At 40.7% G+C, this 9,883-nt stretch overlaps 3 protein-coding genes across 4 annotated transcripts in view; 1 reads left to right on the top strand and 2 right to left on the bottom strand.

Annotated features, from left to right (window-relative positions):
• Positions 1-1,124: 1,124 nt before the first annotated feature.
• Positions 1,125-3,713, bottom strand: krtcap2 (keratinocyte associated protein 2). The gene is made up of 5 exons (XM_023408890.2): positions 3,557-3,713; positions 2,386-2,540; positions 2,092-2,155; positions 1,821-1,887; positions 1,125-1,711 (listed from the first exon to the last, which is right to left on the bottom strand). Exons 1-5 carry the CDS (start codon positions 3,558-3,560, stop codon positions 1,591-1,593), a joined length of 411 nt encoding a protein of 136 aa, XP_023264658.1. The 5' UTR covers positions 3,561-3,713; the 3' UTR covers positions 1,125-1,590.
• A 791-nt stretch (positions 3,714-4,504) lies between these two features.
• On the bottom strand, positions 4,505-6,561 carry tmem107l (transmembrane protein 107 like). 2 transcript variants are annotated; one of them, XM_023408892.2, is made up of 5 exons: positions 6,131-6,561; positions 5,943-6,010; positions 5,768-5,868; positions 4,912-5,008; positions 4,505-4,745 (listed from the first exon to the last, which is right to left on the bottom strand). In XM_023408892.2, exons 1-5 carry the CDS (start codon positions 6,215-6,217, stop codon positions 4,676-4,678), a joined length of 423 nt encoding a protein of 140 aa, XP_023264660.1. In that variant the 5' UTR covers positions 6,218-6,561; the 3' UTR covers positions 4,505-4,675. The 2 variants fall into 2 exon arrangements, with proteins under 2 accessions (XP_023264660.1, XP_023264659.1); XM_023408891.2 differs by lacking the exon at positions 4,912-5,008 and adding an exon at positions 5,084-5,180 and having other exon boundaries at positions 6,131-6,558.
• Positions 6,562-6,739: 178 nt separating this feature from the next.
• Positions 6,740-9,883, top strand: part of trim46a (tripartite motif containing 46a) — a 9,411-nt gene continuing 6,267 nt past the window's right edge. Inside the window, exons 1-3 of the mRNA XM_023408882.2 lie at positions 6,740-7,352; positions 8,282-8,540; positions 9,177-9,327. Coding sequence (XP_023264650.1) covers positions 7,293-7,352; positions 8,282-8,540; positions 9,177-9,327 — 470 coding nt within the window. The 5' untranslated portion in view covers positions 6,740-7,292. The remainder of the gene's footprint in view (positions 7,353-8,281; positions 8,541-9,176; positions 9,328-9,883) is intronic.

Genomic DNA, 9,883 nt, shown 5'->3' on the forward strand with positions numbered 1-9,883 from the left:
GGATCCATAACTGTCAAATGTGGAAAGCGTTGTATCAACACCACAATCGTTGTTCTTAGACTTTTAATCATGAATTTTAAAATGATGTCACTTCTGAATCAGAGATGTCCAGCACCAGCTCCCATAGAGTGCTGGCATTAAGACACACCAACAGCACTGCAAAATGTCACCAAGCAGTCAAATAACGCACACATCATCTTGCAGGATTGTGGGACATGCTGAGTATGGACAAGCCTTATGGCATGTTTAATATCTTCTTCACAGCCTTTATTTAGCTAAGGAAGTTTCATTGTCTTTGACAGGAACGCCCTATTCATACTGACACAGTCACACCTGGAAGCCGCCCAGAACAACAGCATTAAGCAGCTCCATTGGAACAGCTGGGAGTTCAAACCTTGCTCAAAGCACCTCGATGATTTAATTTCCCTTGATTTTTTTTTTTTTTTTTTAAACCATTGTTTGAAGTGTGTGAATCGTGGTCAAGCCCTTTGCTCCAATTTTTAGGCTGCCAGTGCCCCTTTGAAATGTACATAAAAACAACACAGTAAATACATCCAACCATTATTCTGTTAAACATAACAGAGTTTTTGACACAGGCCTATGTATCTACCTACATTTTACCACCTCAAAGATCATCACAATCACAGGAGAGGAATAAACAAAACAACCATCATCCTCCCTCTGAAGCAGAGTGGCATTACCTTCAGGTAACTTCATCTGCAGAGATGGTCTTGAGTGTTAAATGCTCACCCCAGGGACATATCATCTCTAAACAACACCTGTCAAAATTCTCTTTGTAAAATGATCTTTTTAAGAGTAGAACATTTGCTCTGTGCATCACAATTACACATCTCAGGATATATTTGACATCTATAATCAAAATAAGAGTTGTGCCTGTCCTTTGTCATCATGGCCCAGGACCATGAAGCAGCTTTGGCTGAGTTAATTTCTCAGAGGCATTTTGACCACAGTTTGTGGGAGAGACGGATCCAAGCAAGTCGTGGTTTCTCCCTATCTCATCTTTTCCTAAACAGTTGTCCAAACTTCTTGCTGATGTCAGTTAATCAAATTAACTGACATTTGCAAACTGAATATGGTTTGACAGAAAAAACAAGAGATTCAAAGTCTTTTACAGAGTTTAATTACAAAATGAATTAAACAAAAAAAAGCAACCTGAAGTGCTGAGGAATATACAAACAACATGATGAATCTCTTTGCAACCAGCGTAAAAACAGTGCTGAGGAGAAGGTTGTCAATGGAATGTAAATAGCTGTTTTGCTATTTTCATGGCCTTACATACAGTATACCAAGAACATTTCTCCATGATTCAAATTTCAGATCACTGTAAAAAAAATAATTATGACATTATAATGGTTCCAAGCCTGTAATCACTCAAATGATCAATACTTTCTAAGTAACATTCCCAAATCAAATTTTAAAAAAAGAAAAAAAAGTCTCTGGAGATACGCCACGGGTCATGGATTTAACAAATTACTGTGACAAAATATGCAACTGCTGTGTCGCAATGGCCGTCAGCACCTGGGTAATATTGACTGGTTCGCTGGATTCAAGTGCGATCCAACAGATTCATCAGTTCTTCCTCTTGCCCTTGCTGGCAGCCTTGGCTGGTGTAACTGCTGGAACAGCTGCTTGGTAGAGGGCGGCAGATACTTTGTTGATGTAGTACAAGGCGAAGAGGGAGAAGATGAGGCTGGACAAAAAGAGAGACAAAGCAAAAGGAATACAATTGAGGAAAAAAAAAAAAAAAAAAAGAGATTAGTTTTAACTGTGTAGTAAGAAGCTGACCAACTGTTGCTTACCATGTGGTGACACAGACACGATGCACCAGCCCAGAGGCAAACAGTGACAGGAACAGGCACAGCAGAACTGGAAGATGAGAGAATGAATAAAGCAAGTGAGGAGCAGAACCTGAACGATGCACCACAGGACTTATACTGTGGGCTTTTAACAGATAAAGTTTACATACTGTTTGTAAGATGGTATATTAAAATCACAGACCAAATGTGTATTAAAATGGTTAACTTCTATGATGGCGATGTTTCAATAAGCCTTAGGGCTGTCAGCACTTACTCTCTGGGAATATTTTAGCTTGGAATCCCTTCCCGAAAATCAGGTTTTCCAGATTATTAAATGCCTGTGAGAAACGTTAAGGCAGGATACTACATGATGGTATTTCTATCTATGTTACAGATTGACTCAATAATGCTACACTGTTCTTGAGTTTTAGTCAACAAAAGGACAAAGAAAATATGAGATGTTTAATAAAAAACAGCGTATGTTAAACAAAGCATGAAATAATTACTAAACCAGAATCTTGTATCATGGGTTAAAGCACTTCGATCCTGAATGCCACCAAAAGGATACAGTGAGGGAGCAGATGAAGAGGACTGAACCCAGGAAACCTCCCAGGATGGTGAGCCACTCAGTAGATCCCAGCTGTTTACTGAACATCTGCATCCCAGCAAACACCAGCACTGACAGCAGACTGGACAGCACTAGTGAGGTGCCTGTGTTCACCGCTGCAAAAAGGCCAGAGATACAGTATCATCAGGAAAGTCTCAGACTTGTTAACTTACACTCATTTGTCAGCTTATTAGGAACCCCTAGCTAAAACTAATGCAGTCTCATACAACAGTCCTCCCTTAATGAAGGTTTCATCGTTTGGTTTTTGTTGAAATTGTGTTAAAGAGTTGATGATTCAACTGTATGACGATTTTGGAGGATGTAGTTTGTGGTGCTGTTGAGCTGAAATAGCATTACACAAAGAGGCGTGTCAGCAGTTCAGCCTACACTTATTGATTTGAATGATGTGAAACATCTGTCAATATTACGAAATGCAGTTCAACAACGCAACAGACTACACCCTCCAAAATGATCATGCAGGTGAATCAGCACCTCTCTAACACAGTTTCAACAAAAAGTGATCTCCATGACGGAGGACGTTTTGGCTAGTTTATTGTTACATGATACTGAATCTGGAACTAAACTGATATGGAGATTCAAAAACAAAACCTGGACTAGATAAACATCACATTTATCTCGCCTCTCGTCCCTAATAAGAACAAGCGTTGGTTGGACAGATTAGTTTGGGGATTATGAGAGCAGGTGTAGTTGTTTCAACTGTCAGTTTGGGCCTATATCATAGATTCATAGATCAAAAATTAAATATCAACTGATTTAAAGTGAGCTGCTGACCTAACTCTTTCCAAACGTAACGCCACGTCAGTGTTCGCACACAATCGTTTCCGACACATAGCTATTAGCTTCATGCTAAACAACCCCCGTTCGCAAAAACAAGCCCCAGTGAATACAACGCTCCACATACACAGAAAAACCCAGAAATGGATCTTGATGTTGTTTAAAACAAGTTACTTGGAGTGAACATTTCTGCTGCTATCACTCAGTCACCTAGCGTAGCATACGTCTGAACGTTAGCTTGTCCGCAGAACTGGACGCTAACAATTTAAATATCTATGTAAATACTAACGTGCTCTGTAAGATTAATTGACCGACAAATTGATCGTGCAATACATACCCATTATTCAATGTTAAATTACACTCCTTGAAATGAAACAGCAGAGAATTGGGTTTACTTTCGTTGAGCCAACGAAAAGTCCAGGCTCTAGGAACTGAAAACCTAACCACCCGGTCCAAATAACAGGTGGGACCAGTGGGCGGAGTCAAAGGACTCCTGTGCATCATCAGTAGAAGTTTCTTTTCAGTGATTTACGTACAATGATATGTTCTTTGACTTTATAAATTAAGGTCGTCTCCTCACCTCATGTCACTCGCTTCACATAAGAAGATACTCAAAATCATATTTCACAATAATATTTCCAATCGATGGCATATAACACATGACGAAGGGAGACTTTCTTCATACAGTATTTCTATTCTGTAAATAACTTAAACATGTAAAAACAAAGAAAAGATAATGTGATATTTGTTCTTTTCCTCTGTTGTTTTTGTATGTCTTTGTATATTTTATTTCTATAATTTTCCATTTATAATTGCCTCATTTATGTTATTTATTAATATTTTATTAATTTATAAATGTATTAATCATGGCTTATTATACTTGCCCATGCCTCTCTGTACACTGTATTAACCCACGATTCACATGCTTGAATGGACACTGGATTAAGACCATGGTTGTGGTAAGGGTCTGTAATCTGGGTGAAGGAGACAGTGTGTGTGCACACTGTGAAAAAGGTGTGTCTTGGAGACAAAAATAGACCAGAGTGCCAAAAGGGTTCAGAGCAAACAGAAAAGACAACCATAAATAGTTTAAGACAGAATTTGTACAAAATGTATTTGGGATTATAGTAGCATTCTAAGATTTTCAGAAGAAATCTGATAAACAGACAAAGAACTTAAAACCACATCAATGATTACTCACAACAACAAAAAAAGTTGTCATCTCTTGACATGTCCTTCCAAGGATAACCCCTTGGACACGTTAAGAATAAACATAATAACACAATTACCTTTTCATCCATTTTATTCAAAATATAGAAAAATATTAAAAAAACAAACATTACAGACAGAGAGTGGCTTGTATATTCCCTTGATGATTGCTGGCTTTGCTGTTGATGCATTGAGATAGATGTCCATATCCTCACTATTTGGTACCACTTCACATCAGGACTGTCTTTCATAATGGCTTCTTCTTCAGGCCAAACACAGCTATAAACAGGAGAATCTCCACAAAAGCAGGTAGCACACTAAAGGGAGACAGACAGGGACAGAAATGTAGGGAAAACATTAAGGACACATCCACATTACATACCTGCACGTGCCTTCATACTCAATACTTACTGATACTTAATTGTTTGTACTTACTTACTAATGCAACTACACACACACACAAACCTTCACACGCACACCAACCTGCAGACTGCAAAAATAACCCAATACGTCCAGCATTCCCACTTCTCAAACACAAAGAAAGACAAGGAGACGGATGCGCTGCAGTGGACAGCCAGTGCTGGTTAAAATATCTGTCAGGGAAAAAACATTTTGGGAAAAATAAACACACAATATTAAGTTGACACACACTAACCTGCAAATGGCAAGGATCCACCAGTAGATGTCACACTCCCACTGCTCAAATAGAAAGAAAAGCAGAGCCACTGAGGCACTGGCATGGACTCCTGTTGCTATTGTAGACGAAGAGGCGAATATACAGAGGTTGGAGTCATGGAATTGTAACCAATGACTAGACTCATTTTTTAATATCATTTATCTCTTTTATCTGCCTTTGTACTTTTAACATTTAGAGGGCTTCAGAAGAGATATTTAATTTGACCCTAATTTCATGTTGAAGCTGACATCACTTCTAGGTCAAAATTAATTTCCACCTTACATTCTCAGTCCAGGAGGAAGATTTCTGCACTGGAGACCCATATCATCATCTAGTAAAACTGTGTAATTATGATTTTTTTGTATTCTTTGCACACATGATAGTGAAAAGTCATACATGTAACAACAGGAAATAGAGGTGTACAACAAGCAACAAAGATCCCCACCTGGAATTGAACAAGGGACATTGCACTTATGTGACCTTTGCTATGACAATTTACCTGCCAAGGCACTTGATTGGATATAATTTTAGACAAAATATATTTACTTGAGCTGCCCTGTTGATGGATATTAGTTTCTGTTCATCTGCACATATATCAATAATATCATTATCATATATCAGCTATCATAAACGATGAACCCAGTATGTCACTGTGAAGGATACACAAGAGACCTTGGCTGCAATTGAACATGGACACTCCTGAGAGGAACCCAGCCAGCTCTATAGCAAACAGACCAAGTGTGACCGCCAATGCCACCACCAACCTGAAACAAATAGACACGTATTAGAGAGTGTTTTTTCACATACTTTGACTAATATTTCTCAAACGTTTTCTTACTGTCTGTCCTCATAGTCATATTGCTCTTGAGTGAAATCCAAAGGCAAACACGCCTTTACGTTGTTTTCCTGTAAAACAACCGGTATAAACAGTTCAGCAGCAGAAACAGAAGACGAGTGACAATTTGTCAAGACATAAGATCACAATAATCCTTAAAACGCACATGACCCGCTGTCCTCTTTACTTACCCTCGACCAAAAGATAGTGATAACGATTACAAGGTGAGCTATGATGGTAAGAAACCGTGCAGGGACGAGACTGCTGACAGCCGACATGATAAGGTTGCACCTATTAACTTTGAGGCAGACGATGTGTGAACTAAAATACAATACGCAACGAGTGCAGAACAAGCAACAAGTATTCTTATATTATTTACTGCAGTTGTGTCTTGCAGCTATCCCAGTGTCAAATTCCGGTCTTTTCTAAATTAGCATTTTAGCTACAGTACCATAATTTAGTTAACTTTATTTAAAACGAACACAAACAACGTTGCGCGAAGTAAAACGTGAGCTAAACCTAGATGAATTGCTTTTAGTTAACATGTCGCTCCTTCAACCATGGGTTTTCACTAACTAAAAACACACGACTTTCACGCTGATATTATTAACAGTAAAGATGGTTGCTACAACAACCGCCTAGTCGGTACATTCTTGATAACTGACCGGACAAACAATCAACATTCAAAGGTTCCGGACACGGACGACAATTGAGAGAGGACTGGTCGTGTTTTTCTTCCACAACATTGCCATCTAATGGCAACACGAAAAACTGGGCCACAAATAAATTTGGCATATGGAAATTTTGGGGTTACGGAGGCACACGAAGAACCCCCGAAAAATCAACGACCAGTAGACCGTGGGCAGGAAACAGGGACAAAGCAATGCGTTCAAAAAATACTCTGTTCTTACAACAAATACCCTCCATCAACTGTTATTATAAGAATATGATGATTACACCGGGGTTTTTTTTTTTTTGACATTGTCAAATATGTATCAATTAAAATAAATAAGCTGTTACTGTAAGCCATTCTAACAATGTAACATATTGATAGTTCCTTGGCCAATGCGGCTGTGATCTCGCTTGTACCTCCACACACCCCTCCTCTTCTCCCCCCGCAATCCTATTTCTACGACGACTCGTAGCTAGACAGACAACACATAATCACCGTGTGCGCAGCAGCACACATCAAGCAACGGAAAACCACCAAGAGCAAATCTGTTGTCACGGTTCACCGGTCCGGGCCTATAGGTTCATCTTAACGTTGATGCGACTGAAACAACCTGTCTCCGGCTCTTCCCCCGAAAATAAGCTCCATCCGCTGCATCGCAGAGACGGTGGCATCGTGGAAGCATGGCAGATGCGGAGTTACAAACCTTTACCTCTATCATGGATGCGCTGGTTCGCATTAGTGTAAGTATGACGCTCATTTTTTATTATCAACCATGTTTGCTAATTTTAAACGAGATATTACAGCCTACATGTCTTTTTCCCCCATCTGTATATGTAACCACAGAATTTTTCACCATTTTACCCCTCGACAGCCTCTGAATGCACAGGTAGCATCTGTGTTGAAGGAATGTGAGATATGTCTTCCTTTTAGAAGATTTTTTTGGCATCTAATCAAAGAGAGATGGCTTGCTCTTTGGCAAAGCTCTAGCTCTGTGGGTGGAAGTAAGACCACAAATGACATACCCACGAAATCCAAACGTTGTAGCAGATGAAGCAGTATATGTTTGATGCTTATAATCATCAGATTATGCTAACATTAGCTGAAAATGCTTGCTTACGGGCCGCACACGATGAGCAGGCAGAGATGATGCTCGTTGTCATAGAAACGGGATGCTGCGTTCAGCAGCTGCAACACTGGAGAAGAGCCCGTGTGTAAAACCGAGGCCGGCGGCCACAAAAAACAGAAAGCTGCATTTATTTTATTGATTTGAAAATCTCCTCACTTGGATAAAGGCCTCATACTCTGTTACCAACAATGGTATCTTATGCCAGAGCTTGCTAAGCTAATGCTACAAAAAAATTCAGAAAGAAAAGGTGAAACTAGATGATTCCAATCATATTAAGGGAGACTGGCTAACACCTGAAGTAGGGGAGAGCTATTTTGCCTCTACATTTGCCCTTCCTGTGTTCCTTTTTTCCAACACCAGCCTACGAAACCAGTATCTGCATCAGCTCCCCCTCACGCTTTTGACTCCTACACATTTCATAGGCCTATACATTTTTTTCAGGTCACAGGAGGTGCAGAATCTAAAGAGCAACTGATTCTCTACTTAAACCAGTGACTCAGCCTTTATCTGGTCTGACTCCTCGTTCAATTCTCTCCTCTCCAGTCCAACATGAAGAGTATGGAACAGGAGCTGCATTGCCCGGTGTGTGATGAGATGGTGAAGCAGCCCATCCTCCTGCCATGCCAGCACAGTGTGTGTCTGCTGTGTGCGGCTGAGGTGTTGGTACAGAGAGGTTATCCTCCTCCAGACCTCCCTCCAGAGCCCAACTCACCGGCCTCCACACCCAACACTCGCTCCCCGCGACAGGCACGCAGACCCACACCAAGGACCCCTGACCGCCTGGAACGGGTCCTCAAAACAGGTAGAGGGAGGATGTGGAGTAGATGTGTGTGCATGTATGTGTTTGGTACAACTGAATGGGAATATTACGTGGGCTGGCAATAAGCTTTGCTCTTGTGTGAGGGAAAAAAACTGAATGGTCTCAACATCCAAGTGACCAAAGAGTGACATCATGATTTAAAAATGCAGAGATGATGGTGTGGTGTGACGCCACTGTCCTCTTAAGCATCTGAGTTTCACAGATGATCTAGCTGAGACATCAATACCCTGCTGTATATCCAGAGCTTTATGCATTCATCAGATGACTTATTTAACTGCATGTAGAACAAGGGACACAGAGGTAGAGAGAGTCAAGGAGGTAGAGAAGAGAGAGTCAGCATCTTTGGAGCAGGTGTTTTCAGACAGTGTGTATGTGTAAGCAAATAGCATTTCCTCCGCTGTGACCTGACCTTTATTTATCCCTGTGTTCTATATAGATATATGAGGGACAAACAAGAACTCTGCTTTTTACCTTTTCTCACAAGTCTGTTTCTCTTAATTCACTTGACAACTGCCTCACATCCTCATACAAATCTTCCATTCTACAAACACTCACTTTTTCTCCTCTACATCTCCACCCATCTCTTTCATCTCCATTACATCTGTGTCCTTCTCCCAGTGTGTGGGACATATCCAGGGCGGAGGCGGAGGGACACTGCCACTCCCCCCATGTTGTTCCCATGTCCTTCCTGCCAGCAGGACGTGGAGCTGGGAGAAAAAGGCCTGACAGACTGCCTCCGCAACCTCACTCTGGAGCGCATTGTGGAGAGGTGTGCATATGCACAAACACCATAAATACAGTCTATATACTGTAGCAGACAGAGTCACAGGCACAGTCAGGCCTTATGATGCTGCCTCGAACATGACTTGTGTGTGGGGGGGTTTTTGTTTTATTTTGTCCGGGTGATCGTCATTAGTTTATTAACAGAAATCAGAAACAAGGTAATCACTGTTTTGGAAAAAATCCCTTTAACCACTCACTGCAGGCAATGAAGCGAGGCAGCAGATGAGGGGCCTAGTCAATACTACTTTATAAATGAGACAGGAAATCATTTGCTGGAAGGAGTTTCAATAATGAATCTTTCCTTTTCCCCAGATCCAAGGCTAAGCCTAAGAGCAGATTGCAGGGACAGCTGAAAACTGCAGTGTTTGACAGTGTTTGACTCTGGTAAAACGGTTACATTGACAAAAGTTAAGTTTGGCAACTTTAGAGTGAATTACCTCATATCCCTGTCAAATGTTAATCATTGGCTTCTCTTATCAGTTCAAATAGTGAAGATCAAAGTGAGAGGAGCTGCTCTTGAAAGAGTGTTCTGCGATGGGGGG

The sequence above is a fragment of the Seriola lalandi genome, unplaced genomic scaffold, assembly GCF_002814215.2.
Source record: "Seriola lalandi dorsalis isolate HSWRI2012SDOR001 ecotype SW California unplaced genomic scaffold, Sedor1 jcf7180002054376, whole genome shotgun sequence".
NCBI classification, from domain to species: domain Eukaryota; kingdom Metazoa; phylum Chordata; class Actinopteri; order Carangiformes; family Carangidae; genus Seriola; species Seriola lalandi.